Source organism: Furipterus horrens, unplaced genomic scaffold (assembly GCF_987537825.1).
Source record: "Furipterus horrens unplaced genomic scaffold, mFurHor1.1.pri manual_scaffold_6, whole genome shotgun sequence".
Lineage (NCBI taxonomy): Eukaryota > Metazoa > Chordata > Mammalia > Chiroptera > Furipteridae > Furipterus > Furipterus horrens.
In genome coordinates this window covers 103284206-103312004 of record NW_028327176.1, presented here as the reverse complement: position 1 = coordinate 103312004, position 27799 = coordinate 103284206, and the positions used below count along the sequence as shown (strand labels likewise).

General features: G+C 44.8%; 1 protein-coding gene across 6 annotated transcripts; it reads right to left on the bottom strand.

The window, feature by feature from the left end:
- Nucleotides 1–447: 447 nt before the first annotated feature.
- TFAP2B (transcription factor AP-2 beta) lies at nucleotides 448–27799 on the bottom strand. Of its 6 annotated transcripts, XM_090282570.1 has the most exons (10): nucleotides 27587–27799; nucleotides 24587–24613; nucleotides 22938–23396; nucleotides 18076–18136; nucleotides 10436–10655; nucleotides 8754–8872; nucleotides 6461–6602; nucleotides 3285–3544; nucleotides 2180–2242; nucleotides 448–959 (listed from the first exon to the last, which is right to left on the bottom strand). In XM_090282570.1, exons 1-9 carry the CDS (start codon nucleotides 27665–27667, stop codon nucleotides 2181–2183), a joined length of 1431 nt encoding a protein of 476 aa, XP_090138696.1. In that variant the 5' UTR covers nucleotides 27668–27799; the 3' UTR covers nucleotides 448–959; nucleotide 2180. The 6 variants fall into 6 exon arrangements, with proteins under 6 accessions (XP_090138696.1, XP_090138698.1, XP_090138699.1 ...); XM_090282572.1 differs by lacking the exon at nucleotides 2180–2242; XM_090282569.1 differs by lacking the exon at nucleotides 448–959 and having other exon boundaries at nucleotides 1900–2242.

The window sequence follows — 27799 nt, the reverse complement described above, 5'->3', positions numbered from 1 at the left end:
GAACGGTCCCAAGACCTTTAGAACCTCCAAAGGAGCTTGCAAAGTGGAAAGTGTGATGGCAGCGCTGTCACATCCTGACTCCTTTCTATCTTTAGCCATTTTAGTTTGGGACCGAGCGTGTGGGAGGGAGCACAGGGCCTTATAAATTGTCTAAAGAGTGGAGGGTGGAGGGAGAGCTGCAATTCACCTGCTTGGGTTGAAAACAAAGCTCAAAAAGGCTTGCATTAAATGTTTCCCTTGATTTAAAAGGCAAAGTCTTGCGTTAATCCCACTGCTTATTGATTTATGGGCCCAAGGTAACCAAATATTTTAATAACTCAATTATCAGATAAACATAGCGGGCCTGGCTACAAAAGCAAGGGGCGTGTCGTACATGAAAGGAGAATGAGGGAGGGCGAGGAGGCAGTGGGCTGCCACCATGAGGGTGTGGTGGGGTGGAGGAGACCCTCACCCAACTCTACTTCGCCAAGTCAGGGTGGAGAGGGGAGGGCGCACGAATGAATGGGAAAGGGCCACGGAAGTCTACGTAGCCAAGTAAGACCATTCCTATCCCATCACCTGCCTTTAGGAGCCTGAGGATGGAGAGTTTTCGTCCTGGCAAAAGCGGGGTAGCTTCCGGTTCTCTGGACATTTCTAGGCCACTCGCCCTCCTGGAGCAGGCGCCTGGGGTGGCCGCTGGTAGCAAAGAGCCTGGGCAGCGCTGAGACCCGTCTCCGCCTGCAGCCCTCGGGGTGCCGCCCCATTACCTACTGGAGAATGGGGCTATCTCGGTCGCCTTAGCCCTTAAGATGAGACCGAGAGCAGCAAGGGCACACGCGGCCCGCGGCCCCTGCAGCGGCTGATTCTATGTCCTCAACACGACTGGGTGCGAGTGGCCCCCACGCTCTCAGGACCTGCACAGTAAGAGCAAGGCGCGTCCATCGCGTCCCTCGCACGTCACACGCGTGGGGCGCGTTGCCCTGCAAGGAAAGGAGACGATGGTTTTCAGTGTGGTTTCTCCTGGCCTTTCGCAATCAGAATATATCTAATGCAAGCGGCCAGTCCCTCCAACAAAAGCGCGGGCTTCTGAGCTGGAGGGATGGAGTGTCTACACTCTCCCTAAAGTCTAGTTCCCGACCTTGGTACTCCTTCAGCTGTTCTAGGGCTGAGCCCCCCTCAAAGGAGCTGGCAGTATATGGGCAGAGGTGTGACAGTAACCTAAGTGTAGGCCCTCCTGGTGACCTGGAACTAGCTCCCTAACTTCCCGCCCCTATAAAAACGTCAGCGCAAAGCTCTCAACAGGTTCCTAAACCCAGCCCTCCAGCACCGACCCCCCCCCCTCAAGGCCGAGACCCATCTGTGGGGCAGAACTGAAAGTCCCAGAGGGTCTTAACTGTAAAACTTGTGGAACAGATATCTGGATCTTTATCTTCATAGGATGTTGCAAAGGCCCTGACATCTATTTTTATATAAAGAGGTGTCTTGTATGGATACTAAATTTAAAGACTTAGTTCACTCACCCCTCCCATGGGGATTTCCCACTGCTTTGGGGAGGGTGGGGACAATGGGTTCCAGATCTTATTTCATGATAAGGCTCAGATGAAGCCGGAGAAAGGAGGAAGGAGCCAGGCTGCCAGAAGTTAGAGATATTAAATGCATGAAACTTTTTCCACTGGGAATAGTCCCAGTGTATCCAGACGGTAAATTCAAAGCTGAAATAAATCTTCTTTCACTTTGCATTATTTTACCATTATATGCCAAAACAAGTGCACATCTCGAGGGTGAGGAAAATGCCTCATCCATAGAGCATCTTGTAAGAAAGCAATTTCAGCAGAGACTCGGAAGCTTGCACCACCCTTCTCCCCGTGACCACTCCCAAAGCTGCTCATTTCCCCGCCAAAACAGCAATCACCAAAGAGCCCAAGGAAATACAATCCATTTTAATGGCAGGTCAATATTGTTAAAATATTGGGCTCCAAGAACCCTTATTCGTCTCCCCAAAAATTCATTTTGCAGCTCACTTCATCCCCCAGAATTTCATGTTGAGGTATCTGTTAACAACTAGACTCAAAGCTGCTTCAATCTCTTATTGGCCACTTTCTAAATTATTCCCTTTGAGCTTCTTTAAAGAAGTGCACCTGCAGAATGCTGACACACAGGCTTTGATTAAAAAGGGATCGGATTTTTTTTTTCTCTGTACCTTATAGTTTGTGTAGGAAGCCCCAGTCCTCTTTGAAGAAGCTCATAAACCATGCGGGCAAAGCTTTGGAAAACAGAAGAGAATTGAAATGGTACATACCCCTCCGAAGGAATTACATACTAATCAACGTATTCATATTGTGTGTGTGTGTTTTTTACTATTATTCTTAAAACTGGTAGATGACACAAGTATTATAACAAATGCAAGATTCTCTGTATGCCGATGCTGGCAAGGCTGGGAACTAGTAACATTTCTGAGAGGAACTGATGATGAGTATGAATCAACTTATTGGTCCGGATTTTCCTCAGCTGCGGGAGCCTTTGCTTGGCGGTGGGCACCAAAAGCTGCAGCCACCGTTTGCATCTCTGGGGGCTTCCTGCCCCGCCCGCCCTCGCCCTCCCTAAGTTTGGAAACGGCCAGGGGGGTGGAGGGAGCTGGGCACCGGTGAATTTAAAACGCGGGATGGGGCGGAGAACCGAGGCGAATGAAACACAACGCAAAAGGGTTAACCACACTCGCGTTCATCCCGGAAGATTTCCCGTGACAGCTTGAGGAAGGGAGAGCAACGTAGAAAAGGGTGGTTGGGAGAGGGCGAGGTGAAGGAGAAAGGGCAGGGACTGCGAGACAGTTTCCTAAAAAAATATTAAAAATTAAGAAGTTCGTGCGTCTCAGTCAACCAGCTGTCAAAGCACTGACACCAACAGTTCTCCGATTTTCTTCCAATAAGTTAGCGTTTTCTCATGTTTAGTCTTATGTTTATTTTCCAAAGGGGGAAAATAATCATGGTTTTCTTTTATTATCAGTATTACTAAGCTGGAAAGAACCGAAGTGGAAAATCCGGACGGTTGTCTCCAAGTGTATCTTGAAATAGACACTGAGAACCGATATTGTTGCTCCGTTGTATGCCTCAGTTTTTAAGTTACTTAGCTTTTTTTTGTTTTAATTTTGATTGTATGTGTATTCTACCTAATATAATTCTTCCAAAGCCAATCCAATATTTTAAAGCTAAAATTATTTTTTTGTTTTCCTTTTGTATTTAAAACATTTTTTCCTTTAAAAATTTTTCATTTCCTGTGTTTCTCCTCCTTGTCGCCAGTTTTACTACCTGGGCCTTCCCCAGACGTGTGCCTGTTAGTAGTGGTGTTGTTCAAGAACATCTTGTCCATGCCTTTGAGCGCCTCGGTGAGATAGTTCTGCAGGGCCGTGAGCGCGGCGCAAATGGCCGGGGCGCCGAAGCCGTGTGTGATGAGGCTGAAGTGCGTGAGGCAGCTCTGGATCCCCGGCTCCAGGATGGGGCTGGGCCGGCTGTTTCCTATCGGTGTCCGGTCCTGTGCCAGCAGATCTGTAAATTCTTTACAAAGTTGCCTGCAGAAGGGTGGGAGAGGAACAGGAAAAAAAAAAATCTTAGTGTCGTTGTCATTGACATTAGAAAGGAGACGCTCACACAAGCCCAGAGGCGCCCACTAACCGCCAGGCCGAAGAGCGAGGTTAATGTGAACTATTCCGCTCTGTTTCCTTTACCAGCGCTTGCCCTTCTGGAGCAGCTGGGGCTGGAAGGAAAGCAAGCGGGGGTTGGGTGGGGGTGTTGGGGTGGAGGAGGGATTATGCACTCCTCGAATCCCAAAGTCTAGCCTCCCCTCCCCCTTCCAGTCTTTTTTCCTTCATTCCAGGATCCTATAACTCTACTTTGGGAAATTCACTAAGCTTTGGCGATTGATTTTTAATATTCAGTAATTTTTAACTCTAACCTGGCAATTCTTTTAAAAGCCCTTTCCCCTCCTCTCCCTTGCCTCTCTTGGTGTTCAGGCTCAAAAAGCCCTGAAAGATTTAGGCCCCTCGGCCACAAGCCTGTCCCTGGCACAGAAGCAGATTGCTGGAGCCTTGCATGGCCCAGGGCAAGCAACTGTTTATTGCAGAAGAGAATGCTGATTCCATTCAAAGCAAAAATCTGTTTACCTGCAGTATTTGGGAAGGGAGGCATTCCCCCCCCCCTTTTTTTTTCTTTCAAGTGTAGGTGACTGAAAATCTTTGTACAACAGAATTGTTGTCAATATAAAAGGATTCCTACATTGTTTAAATAAAACCTAAAGGTAGATGGTTAAGACACTGGGGAGGGTAGATTTTTATTTGTTTAAGGTTTTTTATTTCCTCAAGGCACCTACCATTTAGAAGAATCTCCCAGCCTTAGAAATCCTGTGGGCCTGACTATGGATCGAGCTTATTTAAGAAAGTTTTAATATAAGAGGTGGATAGGAGAGTGTTAGCCCGGAAGGTGCAATGGCTTCACTCTCCTGGCAGAGGCATGGCATCCCAAAGGCCACAGCTTTTTACTGAGTGGCAGACTCATCCCATCATCCTGCCTCCACCCCATTAGTGGAGGGTGGTAAGAAAAGGAAAACCACAGAAGTCCCGTCCCAGGACCCCTTGGGATAACCTGAAACCTGGTGACACCAGGCCTGGCCAACAGGTAACTGGGGCAGGAATCCGGAGGCCAATGTAAGTAACCTTCGGGCATCCTTTCCCAGGAGATTACCACCAGGAGGAGTAATGTCTAACTTAGATAGAGAATACCTCCTCCCCCACCGCCAGGTGCAGCAGCTGAAAGGTTTTTGGTTTTGAGGCTGGTGGATAGAGAACACTAAGAAGCATCCTCTCTCTACCCTCTTTCTGCTGGTGTCTCCATTCAAAATGCACACATACATCCTCACACTCAGAAAGAAACAGGTAACAGTTGTTACCTAAAAACGGCACTCCTTTAGCCAGAGGTACCTCAGGATCACCTGTGGGGGTCAAGTGTACACATCGAGGTCTCCACCCTGACTGATTCCAGTTCAGGAGGCTTGGGTCTAGGTCCACAGATAAATATCTTGAAAAAGCTCTCCAGGTGATTCTGATACCCACCCCAGGTTAAGAAGCGCTGGCCTAAGAGAAGCCACAAGGCTTCAAAGGTGAAAGTTACAAGCATTCCTTGGGGAAATGACAGAGTCATTTGTGAAATTCTGTCATCGAATTTATACAGCTTGGTTTTATTTTTTCCCCAAAGTACGTTTACCTTTTCATAAACCACCAATTGGTCCCCCACCACTAGACACCAGGGAGGGGAGCAGGAAGGCAATTTACTGACAAAGATCTATTATATTGCTAGTGTTACATCAGAGGAAAACCTTGTAAAAACAGGATGGGTGCCAGGTTTTGATCGCTGGAAGAGATGGTTAAAGTCTTTCCTTAAGTTTGTACTCATTACCGAAGTGCCAAAAAGGAAATTCTGAACTGGGAAGAACAAATGCTTAGAGTTAAACATTTTAAATCTTCAAAGCCCCAACCAGGGTCTGTAAGCAATTAAAGTTCTGGGACATTAATATTTTTTGACCCTGCGGAAAGGGGCAATCAAATTCCAATCACGTCTCAAAAACATCTGGACAAATTTGAGCAAATGATTTTTCAGCCTTCCATATATTTCTTTAAATTACGCTGTCAACGGAACAAACCGCGTCCTCCAGCACTAAATAAATGAGCGCCCCTGTTTGGGCCGCGCCTTCGACAGAAACGTACGGGCGCACGCAGCACCGCCCACTGCAGGCCTTCGCCGGCCATAAAACACCAACAATATGACACGGAAGCCAAAGACAGGAGTAAATCAAATAAATAGAAAACCCACTGTAAAAGTTCAAATGAGCTCTAGACCTAAATTTAGCCAGAGATTTACTATTTTCCCCTCTGGAGTTGTAGTAAATTTTATGTCTGTGGAAGATGCCAAACTGCGACGTTGGAAAGAGAGTAATTAGAGCTGCGGGTAGAGATGGGCACACGTGGGTGATATAAAGACAGACACCCGAGCGAGCCCACGTGGCTGTGTGGTTGTGACATCGAGAGGTGAAACCTAGGCAGAAATATGCACGTAGGTTTCCAAGGAAGAATTTGAATAAAGACCCACCTGAAAAAGATCTGACACCCCAGGGTTGGAGAAGAGAACTCTAAAAAGCCTGGATTCAGATTCATAAAGCAATCCTCCTCCAGAAACTTGGAAAAGAGGAGACAGAGACAATCCTACAGCCCACAGTCAACCGGCGGGCGGGCGCGGGGGGGGGGGGGGTGTGACCGGGGGAGCTCGGGGGAGGGGCAGAGTGCTGAGCAGGGAGGGCAATAGGCTGCCAATCAATGCTACTTCTACAGCTGAGCGCTTTCTCTACCCCAAAAAGGAGGTCTGCACTGCCCTGCCCTCTGCGTATGCCCAAATCAGGTGAGTCAGCAGGGTAGAAGTCAGGGATTTGTGACACTCACTTGGTGGCCAGCAGCATATTCTTTCGGGAATGCAGGTCACTGGGGTCCGTGTGCTGCCGGTTCAAATACTCAGAAACAGCTTTGGCGGGAAACTCTGTTTCGCAGATGTACCCAAAATCCCGAGCTAAGTGAACAGCTTCCCCTGAAAATAAAACCAAAAAAACAGCAGCAGAAGTAATAACCAGCACCCAGTCCCTCATCATCTCAGGGCAGAAGAGGGGCTCTCTGGTCAATTCTTATTTACAGAAGAGACCAGGTGTTGGGGGTCAAAAGCAAAGGTGTGACAGATGCCTGAAATAAAAATGATTCTCAGGCTGCAATTGAAATTGATAGAAGAAACTTTGCTCCTACTTCCCTCTCCAGACTCTCCCTCATCATCCTTTCAGCCAAGTCCTAGTTAGACATTCCCTGGAGAGCTTCAAGTCTCCCACACCCGATGCCTTGTCTTAAGGGTAACTGGACTGATATGTTCAGGAGCCACCTTACAATTGTACCTAGACACTGGGCTGGATATTCAAGCCAGATACCACTCTTCTTAGTAGCATCTGCTATACCATTTTAAATAAATGTAAAAGTCTTCCTATCGTTTGAACTTCCTATAATTGTATTAGAGGGAAAATATCTTATTAATAAGTAATATATTCAAACATAAATTTGCATGTGTAATGTCCACATATATTAAAGAATATGTGTACAATGTATATGGAATAAATATTTCTCTCCATCAATGAAATATTTATTTCTCCTTGTCTGTTTCCAGCTAGTTAGTTTTCAGGTTTCTCCTCTTCAGAGATCACTGTCACCATCCTCCTAGATAAGGACTTTCTACTGCACAAAGGTGACAAGGCAGTGGTAGAAAATTTAGATATCTGAGAGATTCCTCAGCTTATGTGGAAGCCTCTCTTATATAAGGCATTATTACCCTTTAAAGCACAGCCTCAGGGGTTCCAGGGAAGATCCCAAACATGAAAAAGTAATATGTTGAATTATTCCATAACTACATTATTTTTAAGGACCATATCTAACTTTAAATCATCATCATCATAGTAACAACAAAAGACTTCAGACATGGTGCTTAAATTGATTCACAAAACTGAAAACTGAAAACCAAATATTGGAATTTCAGTTTTCTTCCTTCTCCATCCAAATCCCTGTCTTGGGCTGAGATTACCTTGACTGCTTTTCAAAATGGGGGTTGTGATATTACCAATTCCCTCAAGGATAACAAGTAAAAACCCCAGGCTGAGAGTCGACTGCTAGTAAGTGTGGTCTGGATATTTGGTGACTGTTGCCCCTGGAGATTAAGTTTGGGCCAGGCAACTTTGTCTTAAAGCTGGCAAAATGCAGTGCCTATCAGTGTGATGACTTTATGGTTGCTGCTTAAATATTCTAAGATCTCCTCCTCCAAAAACCAACTCCCTAGAGGAGTGTCATAATATCACACCCATGAAAATAGAAGAAAAAATCTACATGTTAGACTCTAGAGAAAAGTCTACAACTTTCCCCACTAGGACCATCTGGCTGTATTTCCTATTGTTTCCCCTTCCCCAAATTCAAAGGCAGATCTTCTTGTTCTAGACTGTGCAGAAGGTCTTCTTTATTACATACTATAAATATCATCCTCAACCTCAAAATGATGTCAATCATAATATGTTTGTTATAATTATGTCCCTTTAATTCATAGCTGATAAATCTACATTGAAGATTATACATGACTCCCTCCCTGTTTCCTCACTTCCCACTCAAGGCATCATGGGCCTTACTAAATTGTATTTCAACAACAATAAGTCCCACTTAATCTGCAGAAGATATAGGGCTCTGGGAATGACATGAGTTTTAAAGTAACCATTAGGAATTATGAATGCAATGTTAGTTTAATAAATAGACAATGTGTTTTCTACTACTAATTCTGCGGTAAAATGAGGGAAGGAGAAAGGGTATAGAATAGATTGCTATTTACAGAGTGACTCTTGCAAGAGTTCAAAGGGTATTTCAGACACTCTGTTCTGCGCCTGGCCACAGAGGTGACTCCTGCACTGTCTCGGAGGCTGGACCTGAGTACTCTTCACAACATAGTCACCTTCATACTCTCCCTTGTCCTCTCTACAATTGCTGGCTTCCTCTAAGTAAAAAGACCTTTGAACTTCTCTCAAACAGTTGCTTGACATCCACTCACAAGGGCACAACAATTGCAATGATTTCCAGTTAATCATGAAATGTGTAAAATGTCAGACTTCAGCTGACAGTTAAACTCAGCTAGCTACTTCATGAAATGGCCACACGTCTTGCTTACCTTCCACCAGGGAGGTGAGTAACGTGACATTTGCTGCTTTGCGCCTGCCCGCGGGTAAATTCAAACCGATTTTTTCTAGCCTTTCTCGCAAAGATCTCCCCCCATTTTTCGATTTGGCTCTGAAATTGCAAGAATTAACATTCTGATTAACCTCCTGAAACAAAGTTTAGGCTTAGCAATCTAAAGCCCAGTGGAGCTTGAAGAGGTTTTAACTTGAGGTTAGCATATTTCCTCCCCCCTCCCCGCCCCGCTTTTGGTTATTTGCTGATAGTTTGCTGAGGTTTGCTTAATTTCTGCAATACAGAGCATTAAAAAATTGAGTGTTTTCTTTTCTTTTTTTTAAATCTCATGAGAAAAATGATAGCAGATGGAAATAATTACATTGTAGGCTGTGGATCTAGTGAAGGTAGAAGTTGCACATGCACACACACAAGCTCTTTCCTTGTCATGGAGCCAGTAAGGTGAGCAGAAACTGACCGAGCACAACTGTGCGGAAAAGAGGAGAGAACTGGGTGGTTCAGAGATGAGAAGGCACTAGCTGAAACAGGTGGGCTTTTTGAGCAAGGGGTCAAGAGTCACTATAAAGTGGAGTTGGATTAAAAGGGAAAGGAAGACTGAAACATGAAACTAATGGTGATGGTAATCATAACAGTAAAACTAACACTTTAGGGAGTTTAGTTATGTGATAAGCACTTTATATTATCTCACTTAATCTCATAGCAAGTTTTATACACACACGCTCAGGGCCTGGGGGTGATTGAAAGAAACTTCTGCTCTGGGGCTCAAAGGACTCACTTGAAAACTGAACCAAAGTAGAGCCCAGCTAGAATATTCAACGTGAGAAAAGCCTGTGGATCACACCCTTACTTCCTCCCAAGGCCCTACCTATATGTAGGAGCAAAAATGCTGTACTGGTCATAGAGCGGCTTTTAGGATAGAAAAGGACTTTTAATCCCTGAAATAGGCTAACTGGAAAAGTTCGTCTCCTTCATATCAGGGGCATTACCAAAGGATTCAGGCATTGCCAGGGACTTTTGGGGAGTCTTTAAATCTTAAGACAGAAGCCATCTCCTCCCCCATTTTCCACAAGTAGTCTGTGGATTGTCTTCCTCCAATATTGGGCAGCATCTTAATGGCCCCAAGGAATAACTATTAATACTTCTAAAGTGGTATCATTATTATTGGTGATAGTATTACTGAAGAAGGGAGGTCACAAGTCTAGAAAAGTGTTTTTCAAACATTAGTGGGTTGTGACCAACTTAGCCGCCAACTACATTTTAATGAACATAGTGCTTAATCAGAGTAAATTGCAAAGCGTTACTGCGTAAAGCTTCGGTTTTAGATAAACATGTATAGCTTCTGGGTCACTCAGGATACAATGCCCTGTAAGTGTCCTAGGGATAGGAGGGAGCTGGACATCAGACCCAGGGAATGGAAAGTGCAAGGTTCGCACTGTCACAGCACCTCTGGGAGAGCAAAGGAGCGCGTGAGCGGCTGGGGCCTGTGGCACCTGGGTCTAAAGCCGGCAATGATGCGCTTGGCCCCGAGGAATCTGCAGCCTCGGCTCCCCGCAAGCTCCGCGCTCCGCTGCTTGGTTGCTAGGCAACCGCGTCCAGCTGTCCATCGGTTTCGGCGTGAGCCCTCGCATACCACTCATAAAAACTAGTTTGGGGGCGTTTTACCTTCTGAGGACGCCGCCAAGAAGAGACGCATTGAGGCATTCGGGGGGCGAAAGCCGTCTCTGAACTTCCCCCACAGTTACTTTGTACTTTGAAGTTGAACTGAGCAGAGACAAACGGCCAGGGACCGAGCAAAACACCTCGCCGGTGTTGACGGACATGCCTCCCAGGAAGCCATCTTTATTCATCATCAGAGAAGTCACAGATTTGGGAGGAACCGGAACTAGAGAGAAAAAAAAATGCCATAAAGGTGACCGGGTTTCGATTCTGGTGACCGGCTGATAGAATGTGTCGGTGCGTGCGCAGGGACGAGGCCACAGGACAGGCTCTAAGTGGAAAGCTGGAGGAGGAAGTGTTTGTTCCAGTGGTGCTGTGGTGCGTTCAGAGCACTGTGTACAAAGAAATGCAAAAGCCATCATTCCTCTGGAAATTTACCCCATGTGTGGAGATATATGAGTGTCGCTTCCCACAGGCCCGCTCACGACACAAATCAATAAAATACGAAACCCAGAGTTTGGATTGTGCTATTAAACCAGGCAAATTCTATTCCATCAACATGCTGGGTGTGTGACCTTGGACAGCCCATTGAACGTCTCTGAATCTTGGTTTTCTCATCTGTCTCCTGAAGATAACCACATATGGTGGTGAAATCTGAAGGTGATCATCCCTACAAATGATAGAAAATTGTGATGCCAATGGTCTTTATGGGAACCCCTCCCTCTTCTCCTATTGGAGAGCATCATCACTGAAGAGGATCAGGAGGATAGGCCCATCAGATGCCCTGCCCAACAGCAGCCAAGTAATACCATTAAGAGGGGAGACTGGGCTCCAAAGAGCTGCTCATTTCTCTAAAGTGGATCCTGTTCTTTCCTACACCATAACAACAGATTCATTTAGAAATGAACCCAAATGCTCCTCTCCACTGAAAGCAATTCTGCAGTGACATGAATTTTGTTTACAAATTAACATAAAGCAAAGCACCGGCTGGTGATTGTTTGGAGCAGTTATGATTTACAACAGGTGCCCTGATCAATCAACCAATCACTCTAATTCATGTGAGCTGCGGTCTTGCCTTGCCCCAGTTGTTTCATTTCGGCAAGTAATTGATAACAAACCGCACTCAAGGTATGTTTTATGCAGAAGTTAATAAGAGCTGACAGCTGGTTGCCACTGCTACCCAGGAGCACTCAGTCTCTCCAGCCTGTATTTCTGTTTAATTGTTTCAGTGTCATCTGTACCTCAGGAAGAGGCGGGGCTCAGGAGAACCAGAGGGCTGGGAATGAGGAACAGTGAGTGATCACCTCCCAATTCCTGGCACTCTTGCTCACTTGGGCTTCTACACTGCTGAAGCCCATTTTCTTTCTGCAGGCTCTAGAAACTACTGGGCAGGTGGCTTTTCCTCCTGACTTGTCCTACACCTTAGCTTCTTGATTGGGTTATGAGGCCTCCAAATACTGAAATAGTATTTGTTGATCACCAGTCCAGGGGGTTTATTGAAACATGCATCTGGCATGCAAAAGGAGGCTTCCATTCCTCCTCTTTAATAAAGATTCTGTCTCACCCTATAATCCTGGTAGTGTGGAAAGATATGCTCTTTCTGCCATCTGGAGCCTAGAACCCTATATGTCAAACAAGTTGTATAATTTCCCTTGTATAGAACAAACTAACCACCACAATATTTTTGTAACGGCTTATTCTCTACTACAGATTCCAGACCTCCATGATTGTTTAGAGACTCCTAAAAGCCAGCAGGTCCCAAATCTTTTTGATACTATGAATTGTATTCAGCATTTTACAAAGGCCTTGTGAAAAAGGGCTTTCCTAGATAAGTGGGTGTGTGGACTGAAGCATTCATTCCCTTTTGCTACTTCTTAGCAGATATTTTCAGATTTCTAGCTCTGCCGATGGAGTCCAAGACCTTATCCCAGGGCAGATGAATGATATTAGGTAACAGAGTGGATCTTATGCACTGACATGGTGGAGTTGGTGAGTTATAGAGGGGCTTCCTTCTTTCTCCTTCCCCTCATCATATTTTCACCAGTGAAGCTGCTTCTCATTTGAGAGTGAACCAATGAAAAATTGAAGTGTGAGTATTAATTAAATTTGAGTAAACTATGGGGTTAAACTATCACTTAATCCTCTTTAACAGCATCCATATCTGTTTTAATCTACCTCATTCCTCACAGCAGTTCTGATGTTCAAACTTCAGATTCATATTCAAGCACTATAAACAATTTGTGATCATGGGAACTGATACTAGATGGCATTGGAAAACTTTTCCCCAAAATATAGATGGCCTTTGTACTTTCAACATGGTATGAACTATAGAAATTAAGTATATAAAAATCTCATATTTGAACTCAGCAACATTTTTATATTTAAATACTTCAAATATTTTAACAGGAAAAAAACCCACTAAGCTAAAAGCAGTAATTTTAGTTCCTAGTTCCCAGATAACTGAATATCTCCCGAGGATTGGCATTTTACCTGCTTCTCAAAGTCCCAGATGCCAAATCTCTTTAAAAAGCCAGGCCTTTAGAGGCACTTTATAAACTGCCCTCTAAATTTCACTATTGCTAATTGCCTGATTTACCTGACAAGAGCTATTTCCTTTGAAGAATGTATATTGCTCCCTTCTGTGAGCTGTATCTTCCTTTCTGCATATACATTATCACCTAAATATCACCAATCCAGTCAGCTTCTGTCAACACACTGCTGTCTGGAGGGGGGTGGATAGATGTTGTTTTTTGTTTTGTTTTGTTTTGTTTTAAGCCCTAGGTGACTATTTGAACAGACATGCTTCAGATATTTCCACTTTTAAATTTAAGCATCAATCATATTCCTATCCTCTACTGTCAGGTTATAAGCCTCTTTTACACCCTGACCTTAGCACTGGCCTCATAGATTGAAGCCTACACAGTTCTTGTCCAAACTTTCCTTTAAGTCCAAAGCACTGTTATCATCTACCTTTCCCTCCATGTTCACATCTGTTTAGCTCAGCTGGTTAACCCTATATTTTATTCTTGGTCTTTTCCCTTCTGCTTTCCTCCAGTTTATCAATAAACCCAGAAATCAACAGGGCCTGGTTGATTTGTTAGTAATTATGAACACACTGTTCCTGCTCACGGAACCCAGAGATAACTAGGATAGGTTTAAAGCGACAGCAGGAAATGGTAAGGAAATGGAGCATAGCAAAACTCAGCATGAAGCTTTCAGTTCTTTACATGTTTACAATTTTCTGTGCATATATTAAAACTGTTTTTTTTTTTCCATTCTTCAGTTCTCAGTTGGGTAGCATGCCTAACTTCTGGTTGTAACACCCTCAAAACTTGCACTCCTCCTCCTCCATTTTCTCTTGCATTTTTTGGGGAGGAGAAGAAAAAGATTCAAAAATTGATCAATATTTCATCTCAGTGACTGGAGTTTTATTTAAGAAAAAGAAGAAAAACTGATTAGATAAAATATACTTTCTTAATGGACTATATAGTAGAGCCAAAGCATTAACAGGCTAGCTAGTAATCTGTATTCTTTAAACTTAAGTATGAAATTGTAACTTTGTGTTTGCCTGGAAACAGACCCTCCATGAATCTGATCTGCTGGTGAGAGAAAAGGGGAGAAGTAGATTCAAGGGTTAAGTCCTTCTGAAAGGTACACAGACTTAAGTATATAAAAAATACCAAGAAGACTCCAAAAGGTTGAGTATTGCTTGAAATAATTCTCACCAGCAAAGCACCCCTTTTCTTACACTTGCATTGTTTCTCCTCCACCTGAGGGCTAAATTTTATGCCACATGTATATATAGCAAGTGTATAAATGAAAGAATTCTCACAAAGAAAGCTGGAACATAAAAAAGCTACAAACATCCAATGTTAGCAATCTTTAGGGGTAAAGTCTAAGATGCTGGAAACTGAGTTGGGTCCCATCATTTACTTGAGATGTGGGACCTTGAAAAAGTCATTTTTCTACTCTCTGTCTGGATTTCCACACTGGAGATGGTGGGGGAGGTGGTGAAGAAGAGTGTATAACCTTTCCATCTTTGAAATTCTATGAACTCTGATTATTCCCTGGGTGGCTGGAATGTATCTTAGAGTTCCTACTTGAACACTTACTGGATTCTAGTCAGCTCTAGAAAGCCAAACCTCTTCCTCTGAGAGGAAAGATATCTTTTCAGAGGCACTGACAGACTCTCAGTATTTTTTACCTTTTAAGTCAAAAGGAAGAATCCCAATCTCAATGTAATTGAAATTGGCAAATTTTAATTATTTTAATTCACCCCCACCCAAAAGAAAATCCACACCAATTAATGTGTGTATGTGGGGAAGGGGCCAAAACTAATGGGGAAAAAATTGGGAGAGAACAGAGGTTGAACTGAAACTAACCAAACAAGATATCCCTAAGACCAATGGAAATACCCCACAGTCACACATTTGAACCTTGGACTTCAGCCACGCTAGTCTTTCCAAGAAATCCCAGCTTTTTTTTTTTTTTTTCCCCCTGCCTAAAGTGTCTAACCAATTGCATATTGGCATCTGATTGCACCAAAAACTTTTTCTTTAAGTCTGGGTGATCCTTTTTTTTTTTTTTTTTTTAAGTTAGACTATAGTTGGCAGTGATCATATTAGCTGGGCACCATCCTGCCCACCCCACCCCCCACCAAACAGCCCAGATTCCCAATCTTAATGGAACTGAGAGTTAAGAATGATTTTTTAATGTCTCGTTGGATTTTTAGACTGCTAATGTACCGAATCCTTCTCATTATTACTTTATTGATTGCTCATTGACCAGCCCCCTTCAAATCGTATTAACCACCCTCTGCCGGTTTAGATTAGGAGAGTTTAAAAAGCACCTTTCATTATTCCCCCCAGTCCTGCCATGGAGTTGAGACTCCGAGATTTGGCAGCTTAATGGGAGCACTAATGGGGCAGCTAAGAGGAGAGGGGCCACGGTCCCTGCCGATTGCATTAATAGCTCAAAGGGGGCCAATACAGAAAATTAGCCGTAAACGAGCTCTGGAGATCCTCAAATGAAAGAGCCATTTATCACGCTGGCTACCTTCACTCCACTCGTTTGCTCTCTCTACTGGGAACAACTCATTTCCTCTTAACTAAATTACTTCAGAAATGTCAGCTAAGCCCAGATCGCAAACATAACAAGAGAGCGAGCCTCTAATCTGTGGGGTGATATCAACACAGGTGAAAAATTGGACTGGTTAAATTTTAGAAGGGGTGCTTCCATAATGAGAGAGCAAGAGGGAGAGGGAGAGAGAGATGCTTTATGCCTAAATTTCTAAATTTTCTGGCTTTATAAGCACAAGCAGAGACACCAAAGCTTGGGCCAGTTGGGGCACTTTTATTAACAAGGTAGAATTTTAAAAATCTCTTTGAAAGTGCATTGGAAAATAAATTAAGCAACTAAGTCCCCTGTCAGTTGTTGAAATTTAAAATATTTTGTTCAGAAAACTTTCTTACCTTCTCTTTTATGAAATTAATCTTTTAGAAACATTCCTCATAAAGGTGGAGGGAGGGGCAAAGATGGGAGAGCAGAGAGGAGCTAATGAACCCATAACCTTACTTTAAGTAGTTCATAGTGATTTAGAAAAATAAATCAACCACTTATTCCTATTTTGCCCACAGGTCTCTAAAGATAAAAATAAGATATTAGGATTGTTTCTTCATGTAATAAAGCAAATACCTAAAATATTAAATAATGGAGTTGACCTAACACTTCATATTCACACCATACCCCCTAAATCAATAGTGACAAGGGTGCCACTTAGATGTTTTAAGCTGCACACACACACACACACACACACACACACACAAAAGCTTTGAAGGCCTTAAAAAGTAACACACATTTCAAAACAAAACCAATAACCTTAGTCAATATTCCCCTTTTCTTGTTCCTGAACATACCTTTATACATAAATATTCACATTCTGCTGACAAACATATGCAAGCCCTGAAAGGAAAGCATCAAACACCTAAGAATATTTTCAGCTCCCTTTGGTTAGGCAAGCTAAGTTTCAAATATTTTTATTGGCCTGGTTATTAATAACATTTCTGATTGGTCATTGGTTGGGCATGCCCCATTGCCAACTCAAATGCTATATATAGGATAAGGACCCCTGAGCTAAGGACTTCTAGCTTTTCCTAAAAATGGAGGGGGAACTAAAACAAAAGGAAAAATAAAAGGCCAATGGGGAATTGCATCCCAGCCCTGCTCCACCATTCCCTCATCAACCAGCAATTAACCAAAAGAGAAGACCCAAGGGGACATGCTGAAAGTGAGCTGTCAGCACAGTTGCAAATCTAAGCACCAAGGCACACAAGCAAACCCAAAAGCTGGCATTAAAAACTGAAACGATACTATATGAGGAAGAGAGAGAGAGATGTTTGAAGCAACACTTAAATAGTTTTGCCCCAAACCTTGCTATTCTTCAGATATTACATTCTAAAGCCGAATGGCATCATTTTAAATACAGTTTCTATTCCCTACCTCCCACCTCTCAGAGCTACTTTCTCTGCCTTCGTAAAAGAAGAATTTTAGACTACCTCACCCTTTCTGGAATCCTTACTTCACAACGCTCCTACATCAGCTTGACTCTGAATTATTTTCCAAAACATCTTTTCATTGTTTTTGTGAAAGTCATGTGGCTCCACTAAATCATAAATGACTGAAACTAGGGATTGTTGACACCAAACATAAGGACAGGTCTTCTCCAGCATGGATAAGAAAGGGTTACTGTCGTTAAAACTGTATCTCCAAACACCAGTTCTTGCGATAATTAAAGATTGTTCTGTTTACACATTCAAGCTCCTAAATTTGTGGCATGTGAGTGACATTGGGCCTTTCCACAGCCACACTAATCGCCAGGCATTCTCTCAGTGACAGAGAAAGGGGGGGGGGCGGAATTAAGCAGCTGCAATATGCCCGAAATGAGTTATTGTAATTACATTTAATTAGTTTAATTAGTTAATTATTTTGCTTACAGCTGTACAAGAGACTGCAAACATTTGTTAATATCACATGCCCTTTAACAGTATGGGGTGATTCCACAGTCACACTAAATCATGAACGCATATGTAGGAAGATTTAGAAATGTGCATAGGCTGTCTAAGCTTCTCAGGATGCACATATTTAGCAATGCACTTGACACAATTAAAAAAATAAGAACTCATAAAACAGAGTACTGGGAACAAAATTACCACCAGAAAATCAAATACAAAAACAAGGAGAGAAGGAACTATTTCAATGACATAGGGCTTAGTTCGGCAAACTCCAGTTATCAATGAAATAATTACCGTACATTTTGAAAGCAGTGTTTCCCAGCTAGTTCCATACATGATGGTAGTTCAGTTATTTAACATAGTATCTAGAATTGCTACCAAATGTACCATCAGAAAAAACAGCAATAGTCTCTGTCCTTCTGTCTCTCTCATCAAGGAGTCTACCTGCAGTTCTCCCTCCTCCATCCCCATTTCCTTCTTCTGACATGCCCTTTCACCCAGACAGCCACTGTTCTCTAATTGTGAACAAACATTTTTATCTTATAAAATAATCAATTCCTCCCAAAGTGAAAACTCATCATAAAGACATGAATGCAAGGAAAACTTACTTTACTTTGGGGAGGGAATAATCCATACCTTTTTTTATGACAGACTGGTCCAATAGATTCATGCCGCTGTTATTGGCATCTTCAACTGACTGTGAATATAAAAACATCACTATTCAAATTGACTGGATATTAAAGAATCACACACATAAATCATGTCATTCCAAACTGGAGTTTCTGTTATTTCCATTTATATTAATTCACAAAGGGAGGTTTGATTATTATCATTATTATCTCATCTCCAAATAGACACAGAGATGAAATTCACCCAAATTATACATTCTTCCAATGGAAGAAGAGGAAAAATGAAACTGTGAGAGACATCTGGGATGCAATATTGGCTTAGTTATGATATTAAACACAGATATTACATAGACATATAAACTTTTATATTATTTGCTCTTATGAATTGTGAAAATTTGGCAACAGCTGAAAGATTTTCACTAATATTAGTAGGAGCAATTTCAGTTTCCTATTCTATCCCAGTGTATCTTAACTCCAGAGTCATTTTACAAATACATAATAGTTTACATTATGGGATTTTAATTAAAGTCTGAGTTACTTGGAATGGAATGCAAACAGCAACACATAGGAACATGTTTGCAAGCCGCCAGGACCACACACCCATTGAAGTCCATATACATCCCTGTGCGCCATGAACTTCTTGCTGTACAACAGTCCCTCAGTGGAACCTGCACAATTTGCTCCCTCTCCCAGCCTTGCTGCTACTGCTGCTGCTGCTGCTTCCCACAAGGAGCACACCTGTTAGGAAGGCAGTAACTAGACACACAGACAACACACAGAGGCCCGGATGCTCCCAGTCAACACCTAGGTAATGGCAAAGAGCATTCATCTTCTATACCAGTTTCATCCCTCCCAAGGAAAGTTACCAACCTGGGAGTTGGCAGCACTTCTGAAAGGAAATAGCTGTTGGAATGAGTCTCTTACTGTCTGGCAGTGCTACCAGGGCCTCCCCAAAGCAGTGGATTCCCTTCCCTACCCCAAATGAAAAGAAATGATAGTTCTTCCTGAAATGTACAACTGCTTTCCTTGCTCCACAGAAATCTAAATTTGGAACAATTTGTCACCCACTCGACAGAGAAGTAGGAAGAAAAGGGCTTGAGAATGAGGTGGTATTTTCACAGCACCTCCCACCCAATCATGCTGCATCCCCAGACAAAGTGTGTACTCATCACAAGGGAGAAACTGACTCCCTCAAACAAGCAGATTAGAAACGAGATGATCTAATTATGGAGGGGGCTTGTTAATTTGTTTCTTTTTGTTTTTAATAGTCACTCTTATTTACTCAGAAAGGTGAGGAAAACTGTTATTCTCACTAAGAACCATTTTCCATGTTGCAACATGCCACGTAAATCTTAAGAAATCGTGGAAAGACTTTTAAAAAATGACTATACCTTGTTTGAAACTTCTCAGGAGACCCCACCAACGGACATGCGCTCACACATAAGATTCACAACTATCTATGCTCACGTGTCTGCAGTGGCAACATGTCCACGCAGGACAGAAACACTTGCCGGCGTCTGTGGGCAGGCAGACCCGCAACCACACCGGCCTAGACCAGTGCGCCCCCACACCTCACCCTCACGTCCTTACGTAAATATGTATATACGCCTCATCAGCGACGTGGGGTAGTTGTGGTAGTTAATGAGAAGGCTCTTGTCTGATTTTCTATCTAATTACGGCCGCCTGCTGGGTTTTTGTACAGGATATTCACGCAGCATGCTGGCGCTTAATCGTCACGGGGAGGATCGTAAAGATTTAATTAGGACTGCATGCGGAAGCTCAGAAAAACAACTCAGACTCATAATTACTAGACTTCTTTAGTTAAAAGTGATACCAGGGGTTGCTTTAAGACACTAGGGTGTGTTTGAGTGGGTGTGTATGTGTGCGTGTGTGTGCGTGTGTGTGCGCGTGTCCGTGAGCGCGCACGTGTTGGGAGGTTTGACTTAACATCCTTATATGTTGTTGGTATTCATGGGTGGTAGAGGTGATAAGAGGCTAGAGAGCCAAGATTGGAAGAAGAAAAGGGATGTTCCTGGTAACTAAACAAACTCCAAACTAGGTGTCATCTCAGTCCCTCTTTCTTTCTCATGTTGTTTTTCTGAGTTTTTACACTGTTCCTCCCCCACACCACACACACACAATGGGTGAAATGTAGCATACCCAGAACCCAAACAGCGATTTGCTAGTTTAATAGCCCCTGTGAGTAAATTGAAATAGAAATTGACAGGGTTTTATAGTTTCATTTAAAAAATATTAGAAGCAGTTGGTTAATTAGCTCTCCTCTCATGGTTGGGGCGGTGGCCATGCATGTGTGTGTGTGTGTGTGTGAGAGAGAGAGAGAGAGAGAGAGAGAGAGAGAGAGAGAGAGAGAGAGAGAGAGAGAGAGAGACAACAGCTCCTCCACCCCCAGGCGAGTACTCCATGTTGTGAGCCCCACTGTCGGGCAGCACCTTTGGGATCAGTGTGGTCAGTGGCTGGGGTGGGAGTAGAGGGGATCTGAAACACAAGCTAGGCCTTTGAGATAGAACAAGTGACCAAAGTCCAGGCCCAGACACTCTCTGTTCACTTATAAAAACCCGGTGCAGCCAATCCATTCCGTAGCTGCAGGGCAGGAGGAAACCCCGACCAGTTAGTGGTTCTTGTAACTTTAGCCCCAGAGCTCCAGATCCTGAAGTCCGGAGTGAAATCTCTGGCTTTGGGGGTCTGGCCCTAAGTATATCTCCTATCCCTTGTCTTTGTCACCTGCCCTGTGTCAAGTCGAGCACACTTCGGTGAGATCGTCCATGTCTGGGAAAGACAAGAGGTTGTCTCCCCCGCGACCCTTTGCTCCAGGGCTCATCCAAAATCCCATGGGCCTCCCCACTTCACCGGAAGACCGACTGGAATGCTTCTGGGGAATGAACAGGGCAGAGGTGTGGTGGGGCAGGGAACTTTTGAGGCCTGGGCCTACACCTACTCTCCTTTCAGCTCTCTGCACCTCTGCGGTTGGTGTTCCCGCCCGCAACAAATCAACTCGGCTTGACACGCCACCTTTACATGGGGGTTCTCCCAAATGCACAGACCTGGCCCTGTTTTTCTCTCGCCCTTTGCATTTGTCCAAACACTCAAAACTCCTCACAATTTATATATATAAAACGCAAACCAAAAAAATCCGTTTCCTCTTTGGAGGGAATTCTTGTTATGTCACCCGAGCCCCTGGGCCAGCAGGGTGGGGGTGACAGCCAATGTTAGCATTGCCAACAGCAATGGTGATGAGCTGATCCACTTTCATTATCTACCACTTCGAACCTTACTCAGGAAGGTTAATTTAAAAACTCCCCCCAGACACATATTACCCCAATGCATTGAAAAACCCACAACTATTAAATATTTCCCTTCTCATATGCTATTCTAAAATGAGCAATATCTTCAGACTGGGACAGCCAAGCTTGGTTAAATCAGCAAAACTATCATTCTTATTACTGTAAGTAAATTTAGCCACAAACCAGGTAATACCTTCATTTTTGAAAGTAATAAATAACTGAATTTCCTTTAAAACAATAAACCATTAAAGGCTATGCCCAGACGGCATTTAATGCAGCCACCACATTTTAACTGTTCAAAATACATTTTTTTTCATCAAAGTAGAGAAGAGGGACTCATGCACCCTTTTCCCTTTCACATTTTGTTTTCCTTTGCTTCAGATGTATGTCTAAAATGATGCATAATGTATACAACTATGCCAATGAGGCCAAAGTGTCAATTAAATACTTTTCAACCATATTTATCTTTTCTGGAGACTATTTAAACTAAGGAGCAAAGGGAGACCTGCTCAGAATCACCCAGACGGGTTTTAGAAATCATTTCTTTGATGTTTCTTTGTTTAGTTTAATCAAGTATTCTCAACCAAATCAGGCTCCATTGTGTAGGTTGCAGATGGGATAGTGTGTGGGTAGGGGGGAGTGTTTTGAGCCTTTTGTTTTAAGAAATAAACACGTGACACCTTTCAATTGGGATGGTGGTACTGAGGAGAAGAGAGTATTAATGGAGGGGGAGTACTGAAAAGGGATGTGGAGAATATTGCTCCATGGTTGTTTAATGAACTAAAAGGTGAAAAGAATCTCTAAAATGGTTGTTCTCCTCATGGACTCCCAAATAGAATTATGGCTTTCTGGGTCTCTCCCCACAAATATTCCGTTTCTCAGGTGATGACTCTGGAACTCAGTTATCTTAGAAAGGGGCTCTGCAGGTTATGGGGCATTCAGAGTAATACCTGACTTGGACAAATATAGCATGTTTTTTTTTTCCAATGTGCACTGTCATGCTTATCAAAGTCTTTTCAAATCCAGGAGGAACCTCTGGAGCCTACAGAGGACCCCGTGCCTCCATGCAGCAGCCCCAACCCTTAGGCAGCCAGGCCTTCACTTGCCAAGTCATCTGGCCAGGCCCACTATGGGATGTGGGGGGGGGGGGGGGCGGGGAGGGGTTTGGTGCACTGAGGAGGGTACCCAGCTTGCTCACGAAAAACACAAGAGAATAGGAAGGAGCCGGTAGCTAAGACAAGATAAAAACATCTAGCTTTAATTCTGATAATTCTAAATTATCAAACTACACGCATATATTTTTCTCCTTCATGATTTCATTTCTAATGGCTCTACCTTTCATAACTGGACCTCCAGACATCGCCACCATAGAGCCACACAAGTACCTACACACATAAACAGTTGTATATGTCGTGTGTCCAGAGGGGCCTGCTCTAAACATGGAAACTACCTCCCTCAAAGGAGACAGAGCTGTCCCATCCCCGCTGCTCCTCCCCCCCTGAGCATTCTCTATTTATTTACTGTCTTTTTCATTTGTTTGTTTGTTTGTTTGTTTGGTGTTGGTTACCTGGACGTCTTCCATTCCTGGATGGCCGAGGCCGTGCAGTGAGAGGCTGTCACCCATGCCCGCGTCCAGGCCGTGATGCGCCGAATGCAGCAGCACGTCCGGCCGGCGGACCGAGTGGTAGTCCCTTCGGGGGTCGAGGCCGGAGAGCTGGGGCAAGGCGGCCCGAGGCTGGGGCAGGAGAGAGCCGGCTTCGGAACCCACTTCTTGTCTCTGCCGTTGCCCCCAGGGATGCTGCTGGGGCTGGTGCAGTGGGTTCAGGGAGTAGGGGTCGTTGACGTGAGAGTAGGGGTCCTGGCTCTGGTGGTAGGGGAGCGGCTGGTAGGGGGGCGGGAAGTAGGGCGGCTGGAAGTCTGATGATGGGGTGTGGGACAGCGGCGGGGCGCTCGAGTAAGGTCCTTGGGACACCGAGCCCAGCTGGGAGAGTCTCGAGCTGTGGCTCGGGACGCCATCGTGCCGGTCCTGGGAGAGGAGAGAATGAGAGAGAGGAGAGAGAGAGAGAGAAGAGAGGAGAAGAAAAAAAAAACAAAAAAAAAAAAAAAAACAAGCGACAAATGGAGAAGCCCGGCTTCTGTACGTTCTTCCCGGGACAGGGGAAGCGAGAATCTGAAACTTATACTGCCAAGTTAACTCAGAGGGCGAATGATTTTTAGCAATTCCAAACGCAAGGCTTTGGGGAGGGAAATGGGGAGAATCACCCACACAACCGACATCTGAGCCTTCAGTTGAGAGTGCGAAGCCAGCAAAAGGGTGAGGGGGAAATACGGAGATTTTAGATTCCTTAATTAAAAATATAGTAATCTTACGTATAGCATTTGCTCTTCTGGGTGTTTTAAACAAATTTTTATAACTCTGCCAGAGTTCCAAAGTATAGCACATAAAACTCCACACTATTTGCTGCTCCTCCAGTTCAACACCAACTTCTGCCTTCTCCGAAAACCCAGTGGGCTGCCGGGGAGCTCCCTGCACAACCGGATAATTCCAGGAGCTCCCAGGAATCTGCCTAATCTGAGCTCCCAGTCACCCCTCCCTCCCCAAGAGGAATTAATTTTAAAGAGAGTGTGATTGAAATGGATCTCATTTGAAATTGTCTCCTAAGCCTACGTTAAGTTGAATTGTGGTTTTAAGGAGTTATTTCTAAGGCTGCTTTTCTATATCTGATGCGGTACTCTAGGGTGTGTTAATGAAGGACATGAGTTTGGAAGGGGATGAAAAAACCCAGGCAACTTATTGTTGGTCCTATCTGGAGTGGTAAACTAAGTGAAAAAATGAGGTGTGTGTGTGTGTGTGTGTGTGTGTGTGAGGGGTGTTTAACTTTCTCCCTCTTCTTTGTGGAAATGCCAAGGTAAAGTCTCCGTGGTTCTTTTTGGAGAAATAGACACCTGAATTTCCAAACTTCAATGGCAAATAAAAAGTTTTCTGTTTGGCCTCCCCCCTCCCCAGCTGACTCAAGGAGCTCAGACGGAGAACACACAATGCAGAGAGAAGCAGCTGCAGCCTCGTCCAATTATGGTGCTAAATTACCAAGCCAAAGGCGCTCAGAGGAAGACAGAGACGGAGAGAGTGAGACACGCACACAGAGACGGAGAGACAGAGAGAGACAGTGAGAGGAGGGAGCATGCAATTCTGGTACAACGTGAATCCAAACTCACCATGGATGAATAGGTGTGGACTAACATCTGGAAAAAAAAGCCCGGTTACTGCTCAAAATCAAACAGTGATTTTTAAAAAATCAAGGAGTCCAGCAGAGAAACAAGCTGGACACAGAAGCGGAGCTTGAGGTGTTTCCAGGACAGGCCATCAAAAAAAAAAAAAAAAAAAAAAAAATTACTACCCCCCCCACCCCTAAACAAGATTGGCGCTGCCTGTCACTCAGACCGAGCTGTTCATCGGTCTCTTGCTGTCTTTTTGGCCTTTTTTTCCTTCTGCCGTTCTTCGGGGCTCCAGAAGCAGTCCTCTTCCACCCGAAGCTGGGCTCAGACTGCTCAGGCGCCCCTTCCTCCCTCCGCTTGCCTACACCGCCTCATAATAATTGATATTCATGACTATTAATATTACACGAGTACTTTAAAGGGAGAATGGAGGACAAATGGAGCGTGAAGCAGCAGCGAGCGCAGAGCTCCCCTACTATTGTAAATGACGTTCATTCAGTGGAGAATTACTAGATGTAATCAGACGAGGGGGCTGGCAAAGGCAGACTGGGGAAAAAGTTTAGCAGGAAAGAGGCAGAACTTCAATTAACTGAGCTGGGGACACGCGTAAAGCAGCCTCTGCTTCCCTGGACAGGGCAGTGCGGGAGAGCGTCGCTGGGGGCTTGTGTAAAACGTGTTCCCGGAGAGGGACTTTCCTAATGGGAAGAACTGATCGCCCTGGGTGCTTTGTGTGCAGATTAAAAGAACAAAATAAAAAGGCGTTGCCTCAGCATTTGGAGGGGAGAGGAAAGTAAACCGGTGGACCCCGTTGTTGTGAACAGTGACGTTTGCAGACCTTCGCTGAATATTAGAGACTATGCTCATTTATTAAAGGATAGAGGGGAGGTGGGGGCTTTTTATTCCGTGTGCAGCCTTCCCCTCTTTAATGCTCACACAGTCTGTGATTTTTGCCTCAGTTTAAAATATATGCTATCAATCTTCAGGTACACTAAACTTATCCTTTCCAGGCAAAGCCAGGGGCAACAGAAAACCTTTTCGGATATTTCAGGAACCCGTTCAACTGGCTTGACTGCCATTTCTGTTAAAGTTCAACCTTCCTCCCGACTTAAATAGGCTCCTTCTACCAGGCTGCTGGCTTTCCTATATTTCTGAGCAGAAAATTTAGGCAACTGGAAATACCTGCACTGTTCTCCCTCTCTCCCTCCCCCTTTATTCCCTTACCCCTCTTCCACTCCACCCCTTCCTCTTCCTCTCACCCTCCCTTCTTTCTTCTCTCCCTCCCTCCTTTCTCTTTTAGGCAGTTTACTTTTCATAATCAAAGAACGAGTTATATCTTGCTTACTTTTTAGGACCCACTGATATCTCTCTATGTATGCCCCAAGCTGTTGACACCCTGGTATCATCCTCGCCAGTGTCTTGCCCACTTCGGCCGCTCACATTATTATTATTTTTACGCTAGTTCTAGCGTCTTCAACTTTGCCATCATCCCTATTAAAGAAAGAAAAGGAGGCCGAACCGAAACAAACACCACAAGGCAGAGGCACGGCTCTTCGTTACAGTCAACACGTAACCACAAAGGGGAAAGAAAGAAAAGCTCTAAGCATCACTTGCAGAAAAACCCGTCTCTCTCTCTCTTCCCCCCTTTCTCTCTCTTTCTCTCTCCCCCATCTCACCCCAAATTAGGATTCAGGGGTGGGCAGCGCTAGGAGGCCCTGGGCGCGGGCGCTGCCTGCGAGGCGCGGCGGGCGAGCCCATCCGGCCGGCAGTTCTGGGCCAGAGGCGTCGGTCAGCGCTCGCGACCGCGTCCGTGCGCGGCCTGTCCCCAGGATCCGCAGGGCGGCGCGGGGCCGGGCTTTCCCGAGCTATTCCGGAGCGCGGGGTCGCGTTCCCCCCACTGGTCGGGGAGCCTCTGTGCCTCCCACCGCGACCGCTGGGTCCTCCCGAGCCCTGCCCTCGCCCGTCGCCCGGGATGTTTCCCTCTCTCCCTCCTCTCGGCAGCCTCCACTCCTCGGTCTCCAGCCACCATCGCCCTCTCCCCAACTCCTCTGCGCCTTTCTCCAGGCTTTTCTTCCTTCCCCGCCTCGACGTCTCCTCGGAGTCCTCGCTTCCCCCCTTTTATTTGCACCTAAGTTGGGGTCTCCGAGCCCGTGCCTCTCGGGAGCGAGGCTCCGCGGGCCGCCGCCGGCTGCTCCTTCCCGTCCCGCCTCGCTCCCCGCTCCCAGCGCGGCCGCCCAGCGGGCCCGGGAGCCGCCCCGCCGCGGCATCGCTCGGCGCCCGGGACCGAGAGCGCGTCTCAGGCGCGGCCCGGCCGCTCCAGCTGCAGGCGCCCCGGCTTGCTGGCAACTTCTCTAGCTGGAGAAGTTAACGCTCGAGAACCGTGCGCACTGAGCAGGGGCAGCCCATTTCGCTAAAAATTCCCGAACACGGGATGGTTTGACGAACGCTCTGACCCTCAAAGAAGCAAAACCCAAGAAAGGAGAAAAAAAATGTAACTACTCCTTGGCTTGTGCTCTACCGACGACCATCTATCTACCTCCCTCTTTCTAATTTTCCGTCCTCTACTTGGATCTGTTTATCGATTTCAGAAATTTTCTTGAAAATAAAAATTAAAAGCCCGAGTCTGTTACCAATGAGGCTTGAAAACCTAATTCTCTCTCACATTCAAAAACGAGGAGAGTCTCTGTCTTTAGCGGTCTCTATTTTCTCTGCCCACCTTCCCCACCGGAGTAAGGGGGGGGGGTGCGAGAAGAGAGAGGAAAAATAAAAGAAAAAGAAAAAAGGAAATCTTCTAGGTTAAAGTAGTCAGATTGCAACCTTAACGTCATTTTGCAATAATAGCAAAGTCTCCCCAAACCAGCTTTTCTAAAAGTTAGAGAAAGCTGAGAAAACCGACCCGAAACCTGCGATTAAACAGCTTAAAAATATATATCAGTTGGGGTGTCAAGAAGCTCAAATTCTCTATCGGCAAAACTCTAAGATGCATCTGGGGTGTCAGCTCACCTCATAGATATCTTCGTACTTGACATTCTCCACGAGCTTCCAGAGCATGATGGCAGCCTGGTCTCTAGGAGGTGAGTGCATTCATGTGAGGAGCAGATGTCTGGCTTCTCAGGACTCTGCTGTCTGTAATGATCCATCTATAATTGGAAATGGGGGATACACACCAAATCCGACGCTCCTCTCCCATCGCAACTTATATCTGTTGTCTCAAAC